The 27,742-nt window shown below is 36.6% G+C and overlaps 1 protein-coding gene across 1 annotated transcript; it reads left to right on the plus strand.

The window, feature by feature from the left end:
* Nucleotides 1-13,916: 13,916 nt before the first annotated feature.
* LOC133321345 (large ribosomal subunit protein mL64) lies at nt 13,917-14,642 on the plus strand. Its single transcript, XM_061530437.1, has one exon. It carries the CDS (start codon nt 13,917-13,919, stop codon nt 14,640-14,642), a length of 726 nt encoding a protein of 241 aa, XP_061386421.1.
* The last annotated feature ends 13,100 nt before the right edge of the window (nt 14,643-27,742 follow it).

The following is a 27,742-nucleotide window of genomic DNA, read 5'->3' on the forward strand; positions in this document are numbered from 1 at the left end:
GTGGTGCATACCAAAATACTCGCAGAGACTCCCTCTTTCATTTGGTACAATCACTATGTTCGAGGTTTGTATAGGGAGGCTTCCAGAGGCGGACATCTCTCCTGATTCACTGGATTAAAATGTTTGTGACTTAGTAATACTTTAGTTTTAGATTATAATAAAATAGTTAGTTAGTTAGTTTGAAAAAGAGGGGTGGTTTACACCACCACATGTCCGTTGTGGGACATACACTTAAGCCAATAGGAGGCCTGTTGTGCTTAATTCTTTCTTGTTTAGCGTAAGTATTTGCTTAGTCTTATCCTCATTTGGGTCTCCCCATAAGATTTTTGTGTTTTTTCCAATCCTCTCGTTATTCCAGAGTGTTTTGTGCGCCTCTTTCGCCCATGACCTCATTTCTAGACGTGACGCGCTAAAAGGTTTTGCACTGTTCACATCTATGTTGATTAGGTCAGTAGCACGTCTGGCGAGTTGGTTGGCTATCTCGTTTCCTATGACTCGTGAGTGACCCGGTACCCATATTATACGTACAAGACCGTGTCGTGAGAAGTTGTTTATTGTTTTTACGCATTCCAATACAGTTTTTGATGTAACTGTTTTGGATGATATTGCATTAATAGCATGTTTACTATCTGTCATGATGTTTATGTTATTATGCCCTGAGTTAGAGCTTAAGCATCTTAGACACTCCGTTATAGCTTGAACCTCCGCCTGTAGGATCGTATTGTGATCTGGCAGGCGAAGAGAAATTTCAGTCCCCGGTTCTTCAATAAAAAGTCCCAGTCCCGTCTTTCCCGCTAGCCGGGAGCCATCCGTGTAACAGTTCCCCGGAGGCATGTGTGCTAGTGTTCCGCTGTTCCATGAGTCTCTGTCCGGTATCATGATTTCACACAATGTGATTACTCTTGTTTCAGGTATTCGATCTGACTCAAAGTGGCTAATTGAGTATCCGATCGTAGTCTGTAGTATATTTTCGTGCGGTGTGTTGTGTCCGGTATCGATCCACTCATCCATGGCTTTAAGTCTTAAAGCTGCGATGGCCGCTTCGTATTTATTTGGATGTCAACTGGGTGTATGTACAAAATAGTTTCCAATGCCCTGGTTGGTGTTGTCCGCATTGCCCCGCATATGCCTAGACAACAAGTTCTTTGGACTTTCTGTAGTGCTATTACATTACATTTTTTGTCCATTGCTGTCCACCAGACTAGAGACGCGTAAGTTAGAATTGGCCTAATAACGCTTTTGTAGATCCAGTGTACCATCTTTGGGTTGAAACCCCATTTAGAGCCCACGGCTCTTCTGCAGAAGGACCAGCATCTCTGGGCCTTTTCGACCCGTTGATGTATGTGGTCTTTCCATCTAAGTTTTCTATCTAGGATATTTGACTTTATTTGATATAGCTATCACTTTGTTTTGAAAGATTGGTTCTTCGTACTGTCCTATTTTTGTCTTTCTAGTGAAGAGACATATTTCCGTTTTGTCCGGATTTACGTTTAGACCCCTCGGCTTCGCCCAATTAAAAGCGATGTTTAGCGCCGTTTCAGCCTTCCTGCATAGTAAGTTAGGGTTCTTTCCCCTTAGAAGTATTATAACGTCGTCTGCATAACAGACTGGTTCAAAACCATCCTCGGTTAAGTTCCTTAAGAGACTACTGATAGTTGTGACCCACAGGAGTGGTGACAGTATCCCTCCCTGCGGTGTCCCTTGTCCTACTTTGTCCCTGATAGTTATGCCTCGTAGGCTACAGTTTATCCATCTATTCCTTAGCATATGGTTGACCCAGGCTATAATTGCCTGGTCAACACTAAAGGCTTCTAAGGATTGGATAAGTGTTTCGGTGCTGACATTATTGAAGGCTCCTTCGATGTCAATGCAGACTGCTAAAGTGTACATTTTCTTATCGAAAGTTCCTTCGATGTGGTGTACTACCTCATGTAAAGCGGTTTCCACTGATCTCCCCTTTACGTACGCATGTTGTTTATATTTCAGCGTGTCATTGGGGATGCTGCTCTTAATCATGGTGTCGATTGTCCGTTCCATGGTTTTGAGTAAGAATGAAGTAAGGCTAATTGGCCGGTAGGCTTTTGGTGTTGCGTAGTTTGCCTTGCCGGCCTTGGATATGAAGACTACCCTGGCCTCCTGCCAGGCTTTGGGTGTGTACGCAAACCTTATACATGCGTTAAAGAGTGCCGCTAAATATGGTGATATATAGTCGACCTCTTTTTGTAAAAGCGCAGGGAAGACGTTGTCTGGCCCTGCCGCTTTATATGGTGAGAAGCTCTTTGGGTTCCACAGATCTTGCTTCCATTGTTACCGTAACGTCGTCACTTATGGATGGGTTCGGTGGGAAGTGAGCCTTCATAAGGAGCCGTATTGTTTCTTCAGTTGTTTCTATCCTGTTGCCATCACTGTCTACCATCGTTTCGGCTTGAGTGTGGGTTTTTGACAGAAACTTTTTTATTTTTGAGACGTCGTTTACGCTATCGACCTGTTCACAAAAGGTTATCCAGGAGTTGCGTTTGGCGGTTCTTGTAATTTTGTTGTATTCTTTCTGCTTATCGTGGAAGTTGTCCCAGTATACTGTAGATTTCTTGCGGCGTGCTCTATTATAAAGTTTTCGGACCTCTTTCCCTTTATTTCGAATCTCCCCGGTCATCCAGGGTTTTTCGAAGGCAGATTTCCTTTCTCGAAGAGGACAACTTTCTTCGAATGACTTTACTAGTGCTTCCGCTAAAAAGTTGACATTTTTGTCTAAATCGTCAGTGCTTAGGTTGTCATAGTTTTGTTGCCCTAGCCTCTCTTTGAGTAGTTTTCCGAATTTTATCCAATTTGTTTTGGACTTGTTTCGAAAATATATGGGTTTCGGCGGTGGCCGTAGGATTTTAAACCTAATATATCTGTGGTCCGAGAAGGAATATTCTTGTGAAACTCTCCATTCTTGTACCTCGTCTATTAGGTTCGGTTCGGTTAGGATGCCAGGTAAATGTTCCCATTCCCCTGCTTCAGTATGGTTGCGTCCGGTGTTGACAACTCTGGAGAGAATAAAAATCATAAGTTTTTGTGACATATTATGCAGGTTCTCGGTCGGGAACCTGTATTTGCATAGAATAGTTGGTAATTTATGTGATTTAAACCAGTTACCTTGTTTTTAACAGTCCATGGTTCCTGGATTAGACCAATGTGTATATTACCTTTAATTAGTTTTTCCATCAGAGCCATTGTTGCCGTCTCACTCCGATGGAGGTTTATCTGGATGACTTCAATCATTTTTCATCCAGAAGGCGATCTTCTTGGGAGTCAGTGATCTTCTCCTCGACTCCCTCGCCATTGTTGTTGGGTTTATCTCCCTCGCTGCTCTTTTTGGCTTCTTCTTCTCCGATCCTCGCCTTCCCGATCTTGAAGTAGACAGCGTTTGACACGTAGTGGGCCTTGCCTTTAGTCTTGGCCAGACTTGCCATTGAAGACCTGTCCAAGCCTACCACAAGGAGAGTCCCGTCTTTGTTCTCCTCTCTGTGGAAGACCTCCCATTTCTTCACTAGCAGTGTCTTGTTTTGCAGACCAAAGACTTCAAGCATTTCCTCTGTCTTGAAATCGCTGCCCCAACCTCTAACGAAGACCGTAGCTTTTTGTAGGTGTGGGATGTCTCTCTTCCTCACAAGCTTTAATTTGATTGGCTCGTCCGTGGGGGCAATGCTTGCCACTAAATTCTTCAGGACCTCAATGCTTTGTGAGGACTCGAACTCCAGCATTAGGAAGTCTGCTTTGAATTCGCAGCTGTTCAGATCTATGGGCTCTCCTCCTTGCCGCAGGTGCTCCATGATCTTCCTGTTGACCGCATTCATCACCTCACCATGCGTCTCCTTTTTGAGTTTGCCGGATGCACTACGCTCATCGATTACTGCATAGCAGAGCTCGTCCCTGTAGCGCCTTCTGGCAACCTTTGCATAAGACGGCGGCTCCTTACCGATTGTTGCTACTGTCTTCCTCTTACGTGAAGGCTGGGTGTTCCTTTTGGGATTCCCAGTCTTGACGGAAGATTTCGATGTAGCGTCCGACTTCTCGATATTAGAGCCAGCTTCGCCACTCTCAGTCGATGGATTCTGTAGACAGCCTCCTTGACTAGGGGTGATGCTTAGCCTTCTCTTGCTATCGGTCGACGTGAAGCTCCTTTTCTATTTTGCAGGTTTGACATTGGTATGCTCCTCCGGAGACCTTATCCTCTTCGCCGCTTCCGAGGAAGTGGAGGGAAGGTCAAGCTTATCCTTCAGGGCATCCCGTTCCTGTTTAATTTTGTTTCTCCGGTTCATCCTGGCTAGTTTTCGCCTTTGTGCCCCAGATAGCTGCTTTCTTTTTGTTGTGAGCTTCGCTATGTCTTTGCTCACTTCTTCCACCATCCTATCGGCCTCTTCTCTCTTCCGGCATTCTAGGACGGTTATATCGGCCTTACTTTCTTGGTCAGACCCGGAGTTAGAGTTTGAGTCTCCACCTGCCTCTGAGGGTTGGGTCAGGCTTTCGCCTACCCGGTGGTGACCGAAGTCTAATTTGTTTGTGCCTGCTGGCTGAGTGCTTGTAGCGATACCCTCGACTACAGATGCCAAGGCACCCACATCTGTAGGAGATTTTTGCTCACGATCGCTGGATGACGACGGGGCGTGACTCGTGGGCAGATCAACGACACCCGCCGGTACTGAGTTATTTAGGCTCTGCACCGTAACTTTTTCTTTTATCTTCTTACTTTCCATCTTTTGTTTTTTGTGTTCCCCGTAACACTGACTACGGGGGTGTTCCCCGTAGTCAGTTTTGGTCCGCGGGGCAAAAAAGCCCTAAAGTGGGGTGATCAGACTATTCCTTTACCTCCAGGTTAACCTGATAGAAATGAGATAGTCTGATCATCCTACTTCCCCCTATCCGCCACCTGGGGACGCGCCCGGTAGGAGACTGACAAACTCCCTCGGGATAATAAAATATGTTTCAAAATTTTCGTATTGTTTATTATATTTCATTACTAATGAATTATGTTCACATTTTTATTAATAATTTTAAAAAATTATTAATTTATAATATTCTGCGATATCTCTGTTGGAAAGCACTGTTGATAAAAATAGTATTAAACGTGAAATTGTGATGTTCTGTGTCACCCTGTAATTTCGATAAAAAATTTTTTATCGAAAGTTATCGATGTCGCCAACTTCACGCAGGTAAATTTTAAAGTGGGCTACACACGTCAAACATTGCTTCGATTCACACCGATCGAACGCACATGTGTGGTACGGTGTACACACCGATTTGGCGGTGCGCACACCGATCGAAAGAAATTAAAAAATTTTAATTTTTCTTTGTGCGACGCGCACATGTTTGACGTCTGTGGCCTGGTGTGTGGATTTTTTTCTCATTTTTTGTGAAATTTCGTGGAGTGCGGATCAGCGGACAATGTCAAACATATGCAAAAAATATTTTGGAAGAATTCTTTTGATGTTTTTTTTACACATATCCTACAGTGTGGGAAATAAAAATACTTTTCCCGCAATAATATATAAGTATATAATAAATTTATATTAACCCTACGGTCAATAACCGGGTGCATTTGTACCTTTTTTGAATAAAAATGCTGTACAAATTTTAATAATGGAGATATTTGGATCAAATTTTGAGGAATCATTCTTGAGGTATTTTCACACATAATCGAAGAAAAAAATTATAAATATAAATTATCTGATTTATTACAATTCTAAATTGGCGTACATATATAAACTATCACTAAATAACGTTTTAAAGTATTAAATAATGTTAAAAATGCGTCAATCACAATCTCTAAACTAATAAAATGTGAATACTTGGCAATAATAATTGTTTTAGTCAATGTATACTAAAAGAAAACCAAGGTAGTTTCTGATTTCCACGAGTCGCCCTGAAGGTCCCATGTTGTCTAGGGCCACAAAAATTTGCAGAGGGGTTGAGGAACACCTAAATAAGACCCCAATAAAAAAATAACTAAAAAAACTTAACCCATTCGAAAGCTATAAGGAATTTACTATGATTGTTTTAGATAGATTATCATTTAAGAACGGAATTAAGTATATATTATTTTAATGTATATATAATTTTGAGTTCCTACATCTAGATCAGATCCGCATAGACTAATTTCAAACAAAAAACCTCACGATAGTCCAATTTTTTAATAAGTTACAGAGCTATCTTTGGATGGGTACAAATGTACCACGGTTATTGATCTACGTATACTTTTTTGGTTATTGACCGTAGGGTTAAATAAAAATATTCGATCTTTCTCCGTCATCACTATTGCTGTCCATCTTCACGCTTCAAAAGTAAATACGAAATGAAGTTTTGTGGATCCGTTTGACGTGTGTGGGCTAGGAGCTTCACACCGATCGAACGCACATGTTTGACGTGTGTGGCCCACTTAAAACCATATAGCACCCATGGTAATATTATTACAAGGTAGGGCTACCAACTGATTACAATTTGTTCAAGCCACCTTGTTCCATCAAATCAAAGTACCTATTTTGTGTATGTGTGTGTATTGTTTTGAATACTATGTCAAATAAATTGAAATATATTCAAATTTAATTGAAATGGAAATTATGTTTTTAACATGATCGTCTGGAGGGAATTACTTTGTTATGGATGAAACAAACATTTGATTGCATTCCCTACTGCATTTTGGGAAGAAATCATAACCTTTCATTAATTTTTCGCGTTTTTAGTTTTGTGTTGAAAAAATGTCAAATAAACACAAACACTTATTGCGTATATTTATTTTATTTTTGGCAGAAGAGGCCACACGTGCATAATTGCTTTTTTGTTATTCACCTCAAGCTGCCCTACCTTGTATTATTGTACCATTATAGCACCTATGTTCTCTTAAATTACGAATTTCCAAAACTACCTTCATATCTCAACCCTACACATCAATTCTGACCGCAACATAAATATAACTCTATATTAAATTTAGTATCATTTATTACCCTTTATACTCTTGTACTATTTATTTCTAACAAAAATCAAAATTTCAAATATAGGTTCACCCAAATCCACGTTTGTAACCATTTTGTACACTTTAGTACAAACTTCCAAAACTTTGTACATATACCAATCCTACACCCCAACAATGATCCTACGCTAACTTTCAAGATTCCAGTTCAATCGGTTCACCCAAATCCACATTTGGTACCATTTAGTACAAACTTCATATATCGGCTTAACCACAATTTAAATTGTACAAAAATGTGTTCACATTTGGTCTGTTCCCGTACTGCAAGAATCTACTATTTTTTACTACGATAACAAATTTTCCTTTATGATATCGAAGAAAATAGTAGAATCTAGTAGATTCTTGAAGTACGGGAACAGACCAATTAATAGCAATTTCCAAAACTTCCTAAACAATGATCCTTACACGAAATGTCAATAGACCAGATCTATCTGTTCACCCAAATCCAAATTTGGTACCAGATACTACACATTAATACAAATTTCCAAAACTTTCTAAAATTTACAAAACTACTTCTATATTCCAACCCCACACTCCGGCGGTAATGTTAATTTCTAATTTCAGGATTCCATTTGTACCTCCAATTAAAAATTGTACCAAATATAGTACTTTTCGTATACATGAATACATGCTTTCAAACCCACCTAAAATTCAAGTTTTTAGTTACCTTCACCAAATTCTTGCTTCAGCCGTTTCGTCTGGGCGCTGATGAATAGATAAGTCAGTCTATCACTTACTACTTTATATATATATATATATATATATAAATTAAATATGTATTTAGATGTCGGGAGATCACATAATAGAGTTGTTATAATTTTAAGCCTATTACCCGATTTCAAATTGCCTGTTTAGATCATGGCCCTATACCGTAAACGAAATAGATGTTGTGCTCTCGTTTCGGAGGCTAAAGGCTGCCATTGTCTGGTTGCTATAATTTCGGTGTGTCGTAGTAGACAATTTTGTTACATTACCTTAATTAATTTGTGTGAAAAAATTAATGTTATCGATTACTGACTGTCCAAAAACTATTAATATTTTCGTTGCCTAATAAATGACGAACATGTGAGAACCCACTATCAAAACAAGCTCGGTCTATGTTCTTTAAACCAGTGAGGAGTTCATTTCCTAGTTTTCAAATTTACTTGGAGGAACTAGAATTGCCCTTGTAGATGAAATGAAATGTTTAGGCTGTATCATTGATGATAGACTTAGCTTCGCTAGTCATATTCAAGTTCTTTATTCTGGTGTAGTGTCCACTTTGCGCAGGCTTTATTGTAACAATTTGTATCTACCTAAATTTATTCGCAAACGTCTTGCCTTTGCTCTCCTGATGTCTTCCATAAACTATTGTGTTGAAATTGTTTCCGGCACCAGTCTCTTTAATTTGAGGAAAATTGAGAGGTTGTATAATATGATATTGCGTTTTGTTTATAAGTTAAATCGGCATGACCACGTCTCAACTTATTCAGTGCTTTTTCTGGGTGTACCATTTGATATATATATATATATATATATATATATATATAAAGCAACGTTTATTAAAAATATTTTATAATTTTGTATCGACTAACTGTCCGGTATCTTTACGTAACAAATTTGTATTCTTGCACTCAACTCGTAATACTCAACTTTTAATTCCACACTTCTCCTCGTTGATTTTTGAACGATCATTTATTGTTCGGGTGGCACGAATTTGGAACCAACTTCCCTTGCTTCAGCGTACCTTCTCAAATCCTGTGCATATATTTATTGACAGATATACTGAATTTGCGCTAAACCAAATGTGATTGTTTAGACTCTGCTCTTTTAGTAGTGCTATCATAAAATAGTTAGTACTTTTTTATTATTTTAATATTATTTTGTTAATTTTACTTCATGGGGAACCAATTTTATAAGGAAATTGCATTAACATTTTTATAATTGTATATAAGATATTTTTTTAATTCTTTATTGTATATTACAACATTGTTAGTTAGTATATTGTAATGTAAAATTGTTTGGCTATATTAGCTTATGCGTTACTATGTATGAAATAAATGTTAATTTCTAATTTCAGGATTCCATTTGTACCTCCAATTAAAAATTGTACCAAATATAGTACTTTTCGTATACATGAATACATGCTTTCAAACCCACCTAAAATTCAAGTTTTTAGTTACCTTCGCCAAATTCTTGCTTCAGCCGTTTCGTCTGGGCGCTGATGAATAGATAAGTCAGTCTATCACTTACTACTTTATATATATATATATATATATAAATTAAATATGTATTTAGATGTCGGGAGATCACATAATAGAGTTGTTATAATTTTAAGCCTATTACCCGATTTCAAATTGCCTGTTTAGATCATGGCCCTATACCGTAAACGAAATAGATGTTGTGCTCTCGTTTCGGAGGCTAAAGCCTGCCATTGTCTGGTTGCTATAATTTCGGTGTGTCGTAGTAGACAATTTTGTTACATTACCTTAATTAATTTGTGTGAAAAAATTAATGTTATCGATTACTGACTGTCCAAAAACTATTAATATTTTCGTTGCCTAATAAATGACGAACATGTGAGAACCCACTATCAAAACAAGCTCGGTCTATGTTCTTTAAACCAGTGAGGAGTTCATTTCCTAGTTTTCAAATTTACTTGGAGGAACTAGAATTGCCCTTGTAGATGAAATGAAATGTTTAGGCTGTATCATTGATGATAGACTTAGCTTCGCTAGTCATATTCAAGTTCTTTATTCTGGTGTAGTGTCCACTTTGCGCAGGCTTTATTGTAACAATTTGTATCTACCTAAATTTATTCGCAAACGTCTTGCCTTTGCTCTCCTGATGTCTTCCATAAACTATTGTGTTGAAATTGTTTCCGGCACCAGTCTCTTTAATTTGAGGAAAATTGAGAGGTTGTATAATATGATATTGCGTTTTGTTTATAAGTTAAATCGGCATGACCACGTCTCAACTTATTCAGTGCTTTTTCTGGGTGTACCATTTGATATATATATATATATATATATAAAGCAACGTTTATTAAAAATATTTTATAATTTTGTATCGACTAACTGTCCGGTATCTTTACGTAACAAATTTGTATTCTTGCACTCAACTCGTAATACTCAACTTTTAATTCCACACTTCTCCTCGTTGATTTTTGAACGATCATTTATTGTTCGGGTGGCACGAATTTGGAACCAACTTCCCTTGCTTCAGCGTACCTTCTCAAATCCTGTGCATATATTTATTGACAGATATACTGAATTTGCGCTAAACCAAATGTGATTGTTTAGACTCTGCTCTTTTAGTAGTGCTATCATAAAATAGTTAGTACTTTTTTATTATTTTAATATTATTTTGTTAATTTTACTTCATGGGGAACCAATTTTATAAGGAAATTGCATTAACATTTTTATAATTGTATATAAGATATTTTTTTAATTCTTTATTGTATATTACAACATTGTTAGTTAGTATATTGTAATGTAAAATTGTTTGGCTATATTAGCTTATGCGTTACTATGTATGAAATAAATGTTAATTTCTAATTTCAGGATTCCATTTGTACCTCCAATTAAAAATTGTACCAAATATAGTACTTTTCGTATACATGAATACATGCTTTCAAACCCACCTAAAATTCAAGTTTTTAGTTACCTTCGCCAAATTCTTGCTTCAGCCGTTTCGTCTGGGCGCTGATGAATAGATAAGTCAGTCTATCACTTACTACTTTATATATATATATATATATATAAATTAAATATGTATTTAGATGTCGGGAGATCACATAATAGAGTTGTTATAATTTTAAGCCTATTACCCGATTTCAAATTGCCTGTTTAGATCATGGCCCTATACCGTAAACGAAATAGATGTTGTGCTCTCGTTTCGGAGGCTAAAGCCTGCCATTGTCTGGTTGCTATAATTTCGGTGTGTCGTAGTAGACAATTTTGTTACATTACCTTAATTAATTTGTGTGAAAAAATTAATGTTATCGATTACTGACTGTCCAAAAACTATTAATATTTTCGTTGCCTAATAAATGACGAACATGTGAGAACCCACTATCAAAACAAGCTCGGTCTATGTTCTTTAAACCAGTGAGGAGTTCATTTCCTAGTTTTCAAATTTACTTGGAGGAACTAGAATTGCCCTTGTAGATGAAATGAAATGTTTAGGCTGTATCATTGATGATAGACTTAGCTTCGCTAGTCATATTCAAGTTCTTTATTCTGGTGTAGTGTCCACTTTGCGCAGGCTTTATTGTAACAATTTGTATCTACCTAAATTTATTCGCAAACGTCTTGCCTTTGCTCTCCTGATGTCTTCCATAAACTATTGTGTTGAAATTGTTTCCGGCACCAGTCTCTTTAATTTGAGGAAAATTGAGAGGTTGTATAATATGATATTGCGTTTTGTTTATAAGTTAAATCGGCATGACCACGTCTCAACTTATTCAGTGCTTTTTCTGGGTGTACCATTTGATATATATATATATATATATATAAAGCAACGTTTATTAAAAATATTTTATAATTTTGTATCGACTAACTGTCCGGTATCTTTACGTAACAAATTTGTATTCTTGCACTCAACTCGTAATACTCAACTTTTAATTCCACACTTCTCCTCGTTGATTTTTGAACGATCATTTATTGTTCGGGTGGCACGAATTTGGAACCAACTTCCCTTGCTTCAGCGTACCTTCTCAAATCCTGTGCATATATTTATTGACAGATATACTGAATTTGCGCTAAACCAAATGTGATTGTTTAGACTCTGCTCTTTTAGTAGTGCTATCATAAAATAGTTAGTACTTTTTTATTATTTTAATATTATTTTGTTAATTTTACTTCATGGGGAACCAATTTTATAAGGAAATTGCATTAACATTTTTATAATTGTATATAAGATATTTTTTTAATTCTTTATTGTATATTACAACATTGTTAGTTAGTATATTGTAATGTAAAATTGTTTGGCTATATTAGCTTATGCGTTACTATGTATGAAATAAATGAAATGAAATTTTTTTTGAAGAGTGTTTTTCAAAGTAATAGTTTATACACCGCTTTATTTACCCTCCTACATTTATGCCAAATATTTTTGTGGATGCATATATGGACGGCCATACTATCAAACAAACGGATTTTGGGCCAAACTGTCAGCTTGTTAAGCGGTGTGGACACCTTTGAATGACACTCTTGCCCAAATGTTGCTTCTTTGATAGATTGACCCTCATGTTCACCACTAAAAAAAACACTGCACAACGAATTCAAGTAGAAATTACCCACTTTGACTGTTAATCAAGACATCAGCTGCGCTAAATGGACTACCTATTCATTGTGCCATGTACTAGATCTTATGGTGTTTCTACACGATATGTATTTTACATATGTGCTGTCACTTTTTTACATATGGAAAATCGAACTCGTCATGTGAAACATACGGAAATTTCAATGTGTCAAAACGAGATGCAATTACATATGTATTTTTTTCCGAATAGGACGCGCTCTATTTTCGTATGTGAAACATAAGGAAATCAGCTGTTTGAATGAAACACATTGTTGGAAGAAAATATTTCAATTGCAATTCAAAAAAAAGGATGAAAAGGCAACAATTACAAATTATTTTTTCGTTTGTAGGTGTTTAATAAAAAAATGATGTTGATTTAAGAAAAAATAAAAGTGTTTTTTTGTTTATAGGTTATGTCATATGTAAAATGCATATGCCGATTTGAACACAAAAATAAATGTTTTGTGTACACTGCTAATTTTGACACACATAAGGAATTACATATGGATGAAATAAGTGACAGCACATATGTAAAATACATATCGTGTAAAAACACCATTACTATTTCGTGTACATCGCTGTAGATAGTGAAGGTGTGTACATCCTTACATTGTAATTTATCTCTTCTGAATCACCCTGTTATAGTAATAAAATTATTTTAATCGAAAGCGACTAGGCAAATTTTACGTGTGTGGTGGAAATATATGTCAAAAATGTTGTTGTAATGTAGAACCCAAGGTAGATATACAAGGTAGCCGCATCGGCGAATTTCTACAACAAACATCGGTTGTTGTATTTTGATATGTCAAAAACATTTTGCCAAAACAAACAGATTGACAAGATTTTTTCACACAAATTCTTGTAGAAAATGTTAATAAAAGTATTGCCAAAAAATCTATTCGAAATTCGGAGATTTTCATTTATAATTTCGTTTTTTAATTTTTTGGTTCAACATTACAACAACATTTTTGACATTTATTTGTCCAACAGCTGGGCCGATGCGGCTACCATATTAAATAACCTTGGTAGAACCAAAAAATTAAAAAACAAAATTATAAATGAAAATCTCTGAATTTTGAAGAGCTTGTTGGGCAATACTTTTATTAACATTTTCTACAAGAATTCGTTTAAAAAATCTTATGAATCTGTTTTGGCAAAATATTTTTGACATAACAAATTACAACAACCGATGTTTGTTTTAGAAATTCGCCGATGCGGCTACCTTATACATCTACCTTGGTGGAAATATAATGAAAAGGTAACAGCAACAGCTGTTTTGTTGATACAGAGTACTGCCAAATAAATTGTTGTGCCTTGAAACCAATAAATAAATAACAGAATGATGAGTGAAAAACTTTAATTTAACTAAAACCTTTAATTTAACTAAATTTTATTATTATTAACTTAATTAATGTGTGTCAAAAAACGAATGAATCGGTTTTTTAAGATTATTTTTGACATATCAATGATCTATAGTAGTTTTTGTTGTAAGATAGGGCTCATGTCCTCGCTCAGTTTAAAATAAGGTTATGCAATATTGAATATACCATAGTCGCCCTGTTTGAAGACCAAGTAAATAAAACATTAAACCCTCGTTAAAATTAGTACATTTTTGTTATCCAACATGAATGTTTTGGGTGTTAGAAAAACACTGGAAGTGAATATTCTAAATATCGTGCGGCGACAGCGATTTTCTAATGCATCTGCCATTGAAGATAATGTAGAAAAGGTGCAGCCTCCTGATGTTTTTGAAGTGGGTAGTGAGAAGGTTACTGTTAAACGTGACAAATCTGGACTTCTGCAACAACATAGGAATATTCTTCATAATAAAACACCATACAAAGAGCCCCACTCATGGATACACCTAACAGAAAAATACCAGAGAAAGGTTTTTGCCCGGTATGGATCCGAAAGTGGTGTAGACCCACGGATATGTTTTCCAAATAATTTTGACTTTAAGTTGCAGTGCATTTATGAGAAAGAAATTGAACCAAAGTCATTTTCTGACATGGTTATGAAATCAAGGCAGGAAGAGCAAAAACAAGTCCAAGAAATCAAAAGTCGCGAGGAAGCCATTGCGCAAAATATGGAAAAACTTGAACAATGGAAAAAAGATTTGCAAAACAAAATATTGAAAAAAGAAGCAGATGCTATTGCAGCTAAACAGAGAAAAGAACGGCTAGTAGAAGAGGTGCGAAGGCACTTTGGATATAAAGTTGATCCTCGCGATGAAAGGTTCAAAGAAGTACTTGAACAGAAGGAACGAGAAGAGAAGAAGCTTCAAAGAGAAGCAAAGAGGCAAGCGAAAGAACAGAAACTCATGGCGAAATTGACTGGGAATTCAGCATAAATTTACATTGTCTACAGTAGACATACCTACAATGAAATAAAAAAAATATTTTGAAATCCAAAATACTCATGTTTATATTCGTCATTTGGGAACAACTCAGGAACAAATCGAAATAAAAGTAATCCTATTTTGATTATTGTTAAAAAATTGGTGCACCCGGAAGGATACGGGTAACCGGTTCTAGGGATCCGGCTAATATAAAATGAGTATCATATTAAAGCTTATAAAAATAATTTTCCATTGATAAGGGACCATTTTGAGATATAGTAAAAAAACAAATACCAATACCAACATCGGCTACGCGGCAGAAACTCCTGTTAAATAGATAGTTTGGTGTGGCCTGTTTTTTTCCGGAGATTTAAGACTCCTATGGACAGATACGGCTACGCGACAGAATTTCCTTGTCTTTGTAGGGTTATAAGACCCATATCTTTTGATCCACAACAGATACAGCGACATATAGCACCATTTTGGGGCAGGCAAATTGTGTATCATTTGACTCAGGATTGGTGAGGGAGTATAATAGACTCATTTACCACTTTTAGGGTGATTTTCAAAAAAAAAAAAAAAATCGGGGTCCAAAACAGAGTTTTTGGCTGTATCTCCAAATCGGTTTGAGATAGACCACTCAATGGATACCCATTTTTTATTAATCGGATCTCACAAGAAAAAATATATCCCCATAATAAGGGTAAAAATACCTCCCTCTGCAAAATTTTTCAGAAAAATCAGATCTTTTTAACTAAACTAGAGTTAAGCCCCTAATTTTTATCTATTAGCCACATTTTACAATCAAATTGACTGTAATTTGGCACAGAGAGTTCTCAATGGGTACCAAAATTGCAAAATTGTATCGACGTAGGTTCAGGTTTTTGGTAGGTAACTTATTAAGTGGAAAACCACTTGACGAAGGTTCACATGTTTTTAATATCAAAACGATTAGTGGTATGGAAAATACTCCATCCATATCCATAGTTTGACAAGATTGGTACATTACACCACCACATATCCAACAAAAAATGGCATACACTTAAGCCAGTTGAGGCTTGTCGTGCACTCTAGAGATGAAAAGAAAGTTAGTTAGATTAAGCATCTTGGGGTTGATTTCCCCATGAATCCAGGAATTTTGTATTGTTTGAGAAATTTTATTTAATTTATTTATTCATAAAAATTTGAAAGTCCGCAGACCACATTTATTAAAAAATAATGCAAAAATCCTCCGCTTATGAAATAAAACAAGCAACATCATAATCACGATAACAAAATAATGCATCTGCATTCACAAACTTGACAATCAATACTAGTAAACGTAGTAATTATTTACAGAAACCCAAACAAAAATTCTGATTGCAACTAAGATTATACTCGAAGAGCAAGCGGAAATCGCTTAATATTTATAAATAATTAAAAAAAGTTATTCCATCATGTTATCGTGGTTATTAAAACAGTATTAAAAAAACGCTATAAAATTTGAGGAACTTATCATTACAATAAAACAAATTAATAATAACACTGTGCTACAAAATAACAAAAAAAAATTTGTCAGGGGTTCTAATGTACCAATTCTGTTTAGTTGGAGTCTCTGGACAACGAAAATACCTTTGGTTTTTCTGGGTCACTTCGAAAATTAATTTTATAACGGTAAATATAGAGAAAAACGTGGTTTCATGGATTTTTAATTTGAAATTTGAATAACTTATTTACTTTATAACGGATTTATTCTTTTTTCTTTCGAAGAGTACACTTTTTCCTTTCAAACAAGATATATATTTGGTAAATCGGTAGAGGATTGGCTGAGTTACAGCGGTTGAAATGTGAAAAAATACGCATAAAATGACAAAATTTATTTTTCTTCGGACTGTACGATGAAATTATGATATCAAGCCATTTAAGTTTTATTATATTACGGGGAAGAAAATTAAATTAAATAAAAATCAAAAAAATCGGTTAAAAAATGTATGACTTATACACATTTTTATGTTGATTCTCTAAAGGAATTCTCTAAAGGAAATATTGGTCTGTATCGTTTCCTGTTACAAACCGTTATGTTCCTTTAGAGTCATACATTTTTTAACCGATTTTTTTGATTTTTATCAGTTTCGAAAGCTAATTTAATTTTCTTCCCCGTAATATTTATTTATTGTTTTCAACAACCCAGCCCGACGCGGACAATATGTTGTAAGTTCGAAAATAATAGATGTTACAAAATTCTTAAAAATACTAAAAAATATTAAATATAATCATAAAACCTAAAACCCTAACTCACATTTTTTTGAAAACAAGAATGTAAACAAAAAGCTAAGTATTATAGACATGGTAAACTTTCTCAATGTCGATGGATATGGAAACAAAAATTGCTAAGTATGGTCATTCCAGTAATTTATCAATTTATCAACATTAGGAGGTAAGGAGTTCCACAATCTTGCAACTCGTACAGTGAAAGACTTTTCATAGGTACAGGTAATAAAAGATCCAACGCGAATTTGAGGATTCCTTGAGGTATTTAAAAATTGAAAATAGGGAGGCAGATATGACGGCTCCCTACGTTTAAGTAGATTGAAAAAAAGCAAAGACATCTCAATTGAAAGTAATGTTCGAATGATGTGCCCAGAAAAATAAATGAGAAGCTTGAATAATTATTTCGACAACGTCTACCGTAAACAAACCTTAAAATTTTGTGAAAACAGGATATGAGATTATGTATATTATTTTTATTAGTACCCGAAAACACTTCAACGCCGTACAGTAAATGAGGCATGAGTAAAGATTGAGCCAACATGTACTTTATCTGAGTTGGCAAAAAAACATTCAGGCTATACAACTTCTTAAGAATTAGATTTAGTTTGGAGCAGACGTGAGGAATGTGAGAACTAAACTGAAGACTGTTGTCAATTGTGAACCCAAGGGAAGAAATCTTATTAGATGATGTAATTATATTATTTTGAACCATTATACTGTGGGGCGCATCATGGCGAGATCTATTAAAAACCACAAACTTGGTTTTAAAAACATTAATACTCAACTTGTTACGTTGTGCCCATTCACATATGCGACCAATATCACCATCCAATCTGGAGACGCAATCCACAATGCCTGATGAGCTGGTACTAAATAGCTGAAAATCATCGGCATAAATTGCCAAGTCTGCATGCTGGACGGAAAGACACACATCATTCACATACAACATGAACAACAATGGGCCCAAAATGGAACCCTGAGGAACACCAGCAACAATAGAGCGAGTTGCAGACTGGCGGTAGTTACATATGACAAATTGGGAATATAATAAAACTTAAATGGCTTGATATCATAATTTCATCGTACAGTCCGAAGAAAAATAAATTTTGTCATTTTATGCGTATTTTTTCACATTTCAACCGCTGTAACTCAGCCAATCCTCAACCGATTTACCAAATATATATCTTGTTTGAAAGGAAAAAATGTACTCTTCGAAAGAAAAAAGAAATAATATATATCCGTTATAAAGTAAATAAGTTATTCAATTTTCAAATTGAAAATCCATGAAACCACGTTTTTCTCTATATTTACCGTTATAAAATTAATTTTCGAAGTGACCCAGAAAAACCAAAGGTATTTTCGTTGTCCAGAGACTCCAACTAAACTGAATTGGTTCATTAGAACCCCTGTAAATTTTTCGTGTCGCACAGTGTAATTAATTAATCTATATATATATATATATATATATATATAAAAGAGTTGCGTTATAAGTGACTGACTGATCATCAACGCCCAGACGAAACGGCTAAAGCTAGAAACGTACGAATAGGTACTAAGAAGTACTAAAAACTGAATTGCGCGGGAATGGTTAGACTTGAAAGACTGAAATTTGGTACGTAGCTTTGTCTATGACGAGCTAAGTGGAATGTGTAAAAAAAATTTGAAATTTAGTACTAAGGATACTAAAAAGTACTAAATATTATATTTCAATGGAACTGGTGGAGATATATATCTGAAATTTGGTATCTAGCGTAAGCTATAACAAATATAATGAGGCGCAAAAATATTTTTTTAGAAATTAGTACTAAAAAGGTACTAAATAGTACTAAAAATTGTATTACGCCGGAACAGTTGGAAGTACAACTCTGAAATTTGCTATGCAGCTTTGTCAATGATAAGCTAATCACAATATGTGAACAATTTTTGGAAATTAGTACTAAAGGTACTAAATATTGTACTACGATGCCACAGGTAGGGATATGGAGCTTAAGCTATTACAAATAGAATGATATGCAAAAATTAGTACTAAAGATACTAAAAAGTACTAAATATTATACTACGATGGAACAGGTAGGGATAGATATCTGTAATTTGGTATGTAACTTAAGCTATTACAAATAGAATGATGGGCAAACATATTTTTTAAATTAGTAATAGAATATATTAAAAAGTTGTGGAACATCGCATATAGCTTTAACTATTACAAATTTAGTAATTTAGTAATTAAAAGTACTAAATAATAAAATACAATGGAACTGGTAGAAATAGAAATCTGAAATTTAGTATGTACCTTGCTCTGGAACTTAATGGAACCGGAAGGAACAGAAATCTGCAACACCGTATATAGATTTAACTATTACAAATACTATGCTATACAGTAATATATTTTTGAAATTAGTACTAAAATGGTATAATGGAAAAGTTAGAGTAATAATGGAAAAGTTAGAGATTGAAATCTGTAATTTAGTATGTAGCTTAACTATTAAATAAATATTTTTAGAAAATTGTACTAAATATTGTACCACACTGAATGGTAAAATATATAAATGTAAATTTAGAGTACAAAAATGTCCAACTCTTAGTACAAATAAGAAACTTGGTTTATTCAAAATTCGTACTAAATGGCACCAAAAATACAAAATATTGCATTGTGTGAGAAAAAGCATAATTCTGAAATTCGGTATGTAGTTTTGTATATTATAAACAAACAGAATACAAATGGAATACAAGTACTAAATATTGTGCCACCGTACACAACGGCTAAAGATAGGAACCTGTTATTAAATATTTATATGGAACAAAGACAATAAATATTTATACATAAATATTTTACAGAAATAAATTATAAAATGTACTAAAAAGTTCAACACATTGTATACGGCGGTACGGGTGGATATAGAATTTGGGTACTAGGCTTTTTCTATGCAAACAATGCTTTTCGCAATTTTGTTAGACATTTGTACTTAAAGTACTAAATATTTTATACGACAGAACGAGTAGAGACAGAGTCCTGACATTTTGTATGTATATTAATTTATAACAAATTATTTTTTAATTTGTAGTACAAAGTACTAAATAGGCAAGGTAAGATACAGATATCCGAATTTTAGCATTTATTTTTGACTATGTCAAATAAAATCGTTTATGGAAATATTTTTCGAAGATTTTTACTAAAAATTACTAACGGTTATATGAAATAGAGTTTCCAATCCCACATGGATACATACTATACTATGTGAATTTTGGTTAAAAAACGGTTAGTGAAACTTTGCAAACAAACCGCTGAACACCACAAGTGTTATAGTGTAGGTACTTTTAAACGCAAATGTTTCAAACATTTCTAAAATAATAGTACTGATATTTATTTCCAATGATGTTTTCAACCACACTGGAAATATATTATACTACTACTTCCGATGTAATGATTAATGGGCTACATCTTTATGCCGAGGATATACTGAAAATACCGACAATTTTTTCCATTGAGGATTTTGTAACACCTAACGTACCAGAAATACTAAATTTCTGCAATTTTAATGAAAATCTTTCCTATAAAGGGAGGTGTCTGCATAATAAATGATGCGCTGTGGAAAATTGTAATTCGTCCTATAAGGGCACTACTTACTATAAGTACTAAAACGTACTACATATTTTACTATTAGTAATTAACTACCGAAAGAAACAAAAAAGGTAAAAAACGTATTATGATACTATTTGCATTGGTTTATATGATCTATCGGGAGGATCGAGAAAATAGTACACTTTCAAATAAAATAAATAAAATTACGTAAGTTGTACTCGATTAAGTAAGTTAGAAGCATCAACGATTTGTTTTTTTATTGTAAAAAGATTCGCTAACAACGTAGCGGGCCTATGCTAGTCATTTATATAATTGCTATCAGAAAATATCTTTAATATTTTCTGATAGCAATTAATATTAATATCTTTAATATTAATTTTTTTCAAATTTTACAATATTAATTAAAAGATAAAAAATAAATATAGACATAAATATAATTAAACAGGATGGGATCTACTGAAATAAAATTTACAGGGAATTTTATTACTTTTTGTTTAAACAAATTGAGAACATCTAACAAAATATAATTTAAGGGATGGGGTATAATCAATTTCTTCAATCTTCTACATTCAAACCCTCACATCGGTTAGTCCGTCGGTTAGGCCTGTAAAAGCTGGGTAGTGGCACAAGAAATGTTGCAGCGTATCACTGTCTTGCCTGCACCTTGCCTACACCTGCTGCAACCCTCGCATTCAACCTTGTGTATATGTGCCTTCATGTCCCGCAATAATACCCGCCAGTGTGCTTATTTTGCTTATCTTTGTCTTCATTTGGTTCAGCTCAGAAAATGTTTGTGATCTTTTCTGTCCCCTCATTATCCCGAAGAATTTTGGGTTAAAGGGTTTGCTTATTTTGCTTATCTTTGTCTTCATTTGGTTCAGCTCAGAAAATGTTTGTGAATTTTGGGTTAAAGGGTTTGACATTGCCCACATCTATTGTGGGTAGTGCAGTAGCATTTCTAGCTAGTTTTTTTCCGAGCGTTCCCATGCCTCACTTTCCCCACCCTGCCGAGAGGGGGGGGGCTCCCTACAGAAATCTACTTCAACAGCCTTTTTGTTTTTAAGTTGTGTTATTCATTTAAAAATACAATTACATTAGATTTTATTAGTTCTATATTCATGCAAAAGTCTACGTTAGAATACACAGAGTTGAAATCAATGCACATTTTACTAAGCGGATCTCCAATAGAATAGTTTGTGCGATGAGAGTCTACGTATAATGGTTGATAACATCTACTGGATCGAAAAGAAACATTTATTCTAATGGATGAAATTAGGAAGTCTGAGGGTTTATTATCGTTAAATATTTTAATTGCCATCATAGTGTTCAACATAATACGTCTACTTTTTAATGTAGGCAATCGAATTAATTTTAACCTGCTAGTGTAAGAAGGCAACACAAAATCACTATTGCAATGTAAACCTCTCAGTGCAAAAAGTATAAATTGTTTCTGCACTTATTCAATTTTATTGGAATATATGTATATTGAGGAGCTTTGTTTACCATAGAAATTACATGATTATTAAAACTAATTTTGGATCCATTAAAATACCAAGATCAACAAATGAATCTACAGTTGATAACTTTAGCATTCCTATTGCACCATTCTGTCCTGTACAGACCTATCTCGCTTGAGCTAGACTCTAGTGACCCATACATGGAATGTATGGGGGTAGCGGTCAAATGTGGTACCGCCGAGGTAGAGGTGCTTAACGTTTACATTCCGCCGTTAAATAGCTGTGCCCCGCGTTATTTGCCCGACATTAGTCATCTTTTGGAAGGTAATAACCGTCTGGTGCTAGGGGATTTCAATGCACATCATGAGTTATGGCATTCCGTCCTAGGTAATGACCAGAGGGGCATGGCGCTGGCCGAGCAAATTGATAGCTCAACGTTTTGCACGGTGAACGAGGACATACCCACCAGGATGAGGGGAGACTGCCAAAGCTCACCGGACATATCCATCGTGTCTCCGGGTCTGACGAATGACGTGGCTTGGCAACCCGTCATATCATTGGGGTCAGACCACCTCCCTATCGTCATATCCATCAACAGACCACCCGATTTCATAACTTCTGAACGCCGTACTTTCCTTAATCATGGGAAAGCCAATTGGCAAGAGTTCAGAAATTTCACCAATCGTCGCTTCAGAGAACTGCCCATCCCTTCTGACGCTCGGGTAGCAGAAAGGAATTTCCGGGATATCATCACTGCTGCAGCCGCTCGCTATATACCTGCGGGTCGTATACCCGAACTAAGACCGAACTTCCCAGCAGAGGCAGCGGGACTAGCGAATGAGCGTGATGAGCTTCGCCGTTCTAACCCTACTAACCCAAGAGTCAGAGAACTGACGTTGGAAGTGAACAGGTTAGTCGGCGAGCATAAGCGGAAAAAGTGGCTAGAGCATCTGAAGTGTTGCAACATCAGTACCGGAGTGAGTAAATTATGGGCAACGGTTAAGTCGCTCTCGAACCCTGGAAAGAAGGAGGATCGGACTTCTGTCTCGTTTAACGGCGTTGAGGTGACAGATCCGAAGAGGTGCGCGTGTTATTTCAACCGGCAGTTTATAGAGCACCCCGAGAGTGACCGGGCGAAGAGAAGAGTGTTGCGCCGTATACGCTCTCTTCAGGTGGAGGAGGAACCACCACAATTTACGTTGGAGGATGTTGCAAATGTCATCAGAACGCGAAATCATCCAAAGCGCTTGGTCCAGATGGAATCTCAATGGTGATGTTGAAGCAGCTTGATGAGCCAGGAGTAGATTATCTCACCAAAGCCCTCAACTTGTCGTTATCCACCCTAGTAGTTCCCGACGCCTGGAAAATGGGCAGGGTGGTCCCGCTACTGAAGCCGGGCAAGGATGCCAGCAAAGGTGAGTCATACAGGCCGATCTCACTTTTGTCGCCAGTAGCCAAGACACTTGAGGCTTTACTACTCCCCAGCATTCGTGAATGCTACTCGGTTGCTGATCATCAGCATGGATTCCGGAAACAGCATAGCACAACAACAGCTTTGCACGCCATTTCCGCACACATAGCAGAAGGACTCAACCAGAACAGGCCGTGTAACAGGACAGTCATGGTGGCGCTAGACCTATCAAAGGCATTTGATACCGTCAGTCACGCCAAGCTGTTCGAGGACATCGAGAGAACAACCCTCCGGCCAAGTTTGAAACGTTGGATCGTGAACTATATGTGTGGACGCCAGTCGTACGTGGAATTCAGAGACAGGAAATCGAAGGCCCGTAGAGTTAAACAGGGAGTTCCCCAAGGAGGGGTGATATCTCCGGAACTGTTTAACCTCTACCTCTCTGGAATTCCACGCCCACCGGACGGCATAAAGATCGTGACATATGCGGATGATTGCACGATTATGGCGTCAGGACCAAAAATTGATGACATTTGCGAGAGGCTGAATCACTATCTCGTAGATATCGCAGATTTTTTCCGGTCGAGGAATATGAAAATATCCGCCACAAAATCAACGGCCACACTGTTTACCACATGGACAGCGGAAATGAGGCTATCTTTGAATGTGCAGGTCGAGGGGTCCACAATTCCGACCACTAATTACCCCAAGGTTCTAGGGGTCACATTCGATAGCCTATACAAGTCGTCCGCGCATGCCACAGCTATTTGCGACAAAGTCAGGAGCAGAAACAAGGTTCTCAAGTCGCTAGCCGGCAGCACTTGGGGAGCTGACAAGGAAACCTTGTTAACGACTTATAAGGCAATAGACCGGTCTGTGGTAAACTATGCGGCGCCAGTGTGGTCCGCTAACGTTAGTGCAACGCAGTGGAAAAATCTTCAATCCTGCCAAAATGCCGCCCTGAGGACTGCAACAGGGTGTCTCCTCATGACTCCAATAGACCACTTGCATGAGGAGACGAAGATCCTTCCTGTGCGTCAACACAACAAGATGTTGTCGATGCAATACTTGCTTGGGTTTTATAGGAGCAGCCATCCGAACCGCTACCTAATGGATAGGCACCCACCACCCAGGCATGTCAGGAAGGATCTCCATGATCTGGAGAGAGAGGTCCAGAGATACAAAAGGGAGCCTCTAGATCAACAGGCCTATCAAGCAGGATTGAACAGTATTCACACGGACGCAGTTGAGGAAGCAGTTCAAGAATATCGTGTGAATACCATCCTCGATGACCATCCGCCTGAGATAGCCGCAGAAGAGCAGCAGCTACCTCGACAAACTAGAGTGGTCTTGGCACAGCTGAGATCTGGATGGTGTAGCCGCCTCAATTCGTATTGGGCACGGTTTGATGGAGAGGTCGACAATGTCTGCCCGGCATGTGGTAACGGACCACATGATACGCTACATCTGTTTAATTGTCCAGCCAAGGCCACTCTCCTAACCCCATCTTCTTTCTGGACTCAACCTGTACAGGTCGCAGCCTTTCTGAATTTGGAGTTAGAGGCAGAACCAGATTAAGACAAATTGGAAATACACAGCAGTACTAGCTGCTACAACAACAACAGTTGATAACAGTAGCATTAATATTGTATTGCCTTGTTAAAGTAGAAGATCTGGTAAAACACATATGCGTACATTTGTTTAGGTTTAAATCCATACAGTTTAATTTGCACCATTAAAAACGGATATTTAAATCATTTTGAAGTAATTCAGTCTGTATACACTAGCAACTTGGAATGGATTATTGCATTTGGCAAATCATTTATAAGTAGAAGAAAGAGGAGTGGGCCTAATACGGCATTTACATTAGAACTTTTTACCGGGTTAACCTACTTTATGAGGATTTATTTGGCATATATTCAAAGGAATTGAAAATTTAAACCCACTCGGTTAACCAAATCCGGTTCAATGTAAACGACCTTTAAATGGGGAACACCGGAAAGAACATCAATGGATTTGGAGAGACAATCAGCAAACAAGACTACTTGTGATCTCCGCGACCTCCGCGACACATTCCATCGGACGTCAACAGATTGTCGATAGCGAACGCGATGAAATCCGTGCATCAACTGGCGGTCTCCGATGCCATAAATGGCAACAGATGCAATAAAGTCCTAAAACAGCATCCTCCTGCAATTTCGGAGAGTGAGAGGCTTCTTCCTAGGCAAACCCGTTCAATTCTGGCACAACTAAGGTCTGGTTACAGCAATGTACTCAACTCGGAACCCTAAACAGGTGTCCCTCCTGCCAGCAAAGCCCTCACGACACACACAATTTATTCAATTGTCCGTCCGAGCCTACGAGTCTATTGCCCATAGACTTATGGCTAAAGCCAATAGAGGTGGCACAATTTCTCCGGCTACCCTCTTCAAATCCCAATTCCTAATTAATTAATATATTTTCCTTTTCCTTCCGTTTTCTTCTATCAACATTTTTCAGGAAAGAACTTTCGTCAACAGCCAACCTGTTACAACAACAACCTGTGATCTCCGCGACACATCCGAAAGGACTTCAGGCGCTATCGTGATGACATCCAAGACGTCATTCCATCGGACGTCAACAGATTGTCGATAGCGAACGCGATGAAATCCGTGCATCAACTGGCGGTCTCCGATGCCATAAATGGCAACAGATGCAATAAAGTCCTACACCAACATCCTCCTGCAATTTCGGAGAGTTAGAGGCTTCTTCCTAGGCAAACCCGTTCAATTCTGGCACAACTAAGGTCCGGATACAGCAATGTACTCAACTCGTATCGAGAGCGCATTGTCCCCGGAACCCTAAACAGGTGTCCCTCCTGCCAGCAAAGCCCTCACGACACACACCATTTATTCAATTGTCCGTCCGAGCCTACGAGTCTATTGCCCATAGACTTATGGCTAAAGCCAATAGAGGAGGCACAATTTCTCCGGCTACCCTCTTCAAATCCGAATTCCTAATTAATTAATTAATATATTTTCCTTTTCCTTCCGTTTTCTTCTATCAACATTTTTCAGGAAAGAACTTTCGTCAACAGCCAACCTGTTGCAACAACAACCTGTGATCTATTTCGCAAATAAGATGATATCCATTTAAGGGAACCACACCCCATTCTCGATTTTAATTTTTCAAGATTTTCAATGGGCTGGTAAATGAATACAAATGCTTGCTAAGGTTTGTAACTTTGCACATATATAATTGAAGATTTAAAAGAGAAGAAAAATAATTTACAAAAAAATTTTGTTATTGTTTTGTTGTTGTTTTTTGTAATCAAAGAAAAGTCCTTATTTTTGATGGCGGGTATGATAACTCCTCACTGGAACATCGGAATCCGAAAATTCCAACGGTGTTAGAAAGAGTACATGTCTGGCTCTCGTATGAACTAGGATTATTGACTTCTATCAACATTTTTCAGGAAAGAACTTTCGTCAACAGCCAACCTGTTACAACAACAACCTGTGATCTATTTCGCATATAAGATGATATCCATTTAAGGGAACCACCCCCATTCTCGATTTTAATTTTTCAAGATTTTCAATGGGCTGGTAAATGAATAATTGAAGATTTAAAAGAGAAGAAAAATAATTTACAAAAAAATTTTGTTATTGTTTTGTTGTTGTTTTTTGTAATTATAGAAAAGTCCTTATTTTTGATGGCGGGTATGATAACTCCTCACTGGAACATCGGAATCCGAAAATTCCAACGGTGTTAGAAAGAGTACATGTCTGGCTCTCGTATGAACTAGGATTATTGACTTCGCTCTAAAATTAACAAAATGGTGGACCTTTGAAAAAATATTTTTGGAAAATCGCCGATTTTTACCAAAAAACCAAGTTTAAAAATAAGGAAGATCTTCACCGATTGGCTTTATCCTAGTTCATACGAGAGCTATACACTCCCAGAGAAACGTTGCAAAATTTGGAACCGATTGGATTATTAGTTTTTAAGGGAACCCCACCCATTCTCGATTGTAATTTTTCAAGATTTTCAATGGGCTGGTAAATCAATACCAATGCTTGTTAAGGTTTGTAACTTTGCACATATATATTTGAAGGTTTAAAAGAGAAGAAAAATAATTTACAAAAAATTTTTGTTATTGTTTTGTTGTTGTTTTTTGTAATTAAAGAAAAGTCCTTATTTTTGATGGCGGGCATGATAACTCCTCACTGAAACATCGGAATCCGAAAATTCCAACGGTGTTAGAAAGAGTACATGTCTGGCTCTCGTATGAACTAGGATTATTGACTTCGCTCTAAAATTAACAAAATGGTGTACCTTTGAAAAAATATTTTTGGAAAATCGCCGATTTTTTATCAAAAACCAAGTTAAAAAATAAGGAAGATCTTCACCGATTGGTTTTATCCTAGTTCATACG

This window comes from Musca vetustissima, unplaced genomic scaffold, assembly GCF_032173495.1.
Source record: "Musca vetustissima isolate MV318-11 ecotype Yass unplaced genomic scaffold, APGP_CSIRO_Mvet_v1 utg41420, whole genome shotgun sequence".
Classification (NCBI taxonomy): domain Eukaryota; kingdom Metazoa; phylum Arthropoda; class Insecta; order Diptera; family Muscidae; genus Musca; species Musca vetustissima.

Coding starts and splice junctions, on each gene's coding strand:
- LOC133321345 (XM_061530437.1), top strand. CDS start 13,917: ATGAATGTTTTGGGTGTTAGAAAAACACTGGAAGTGAATATTCTAAAT.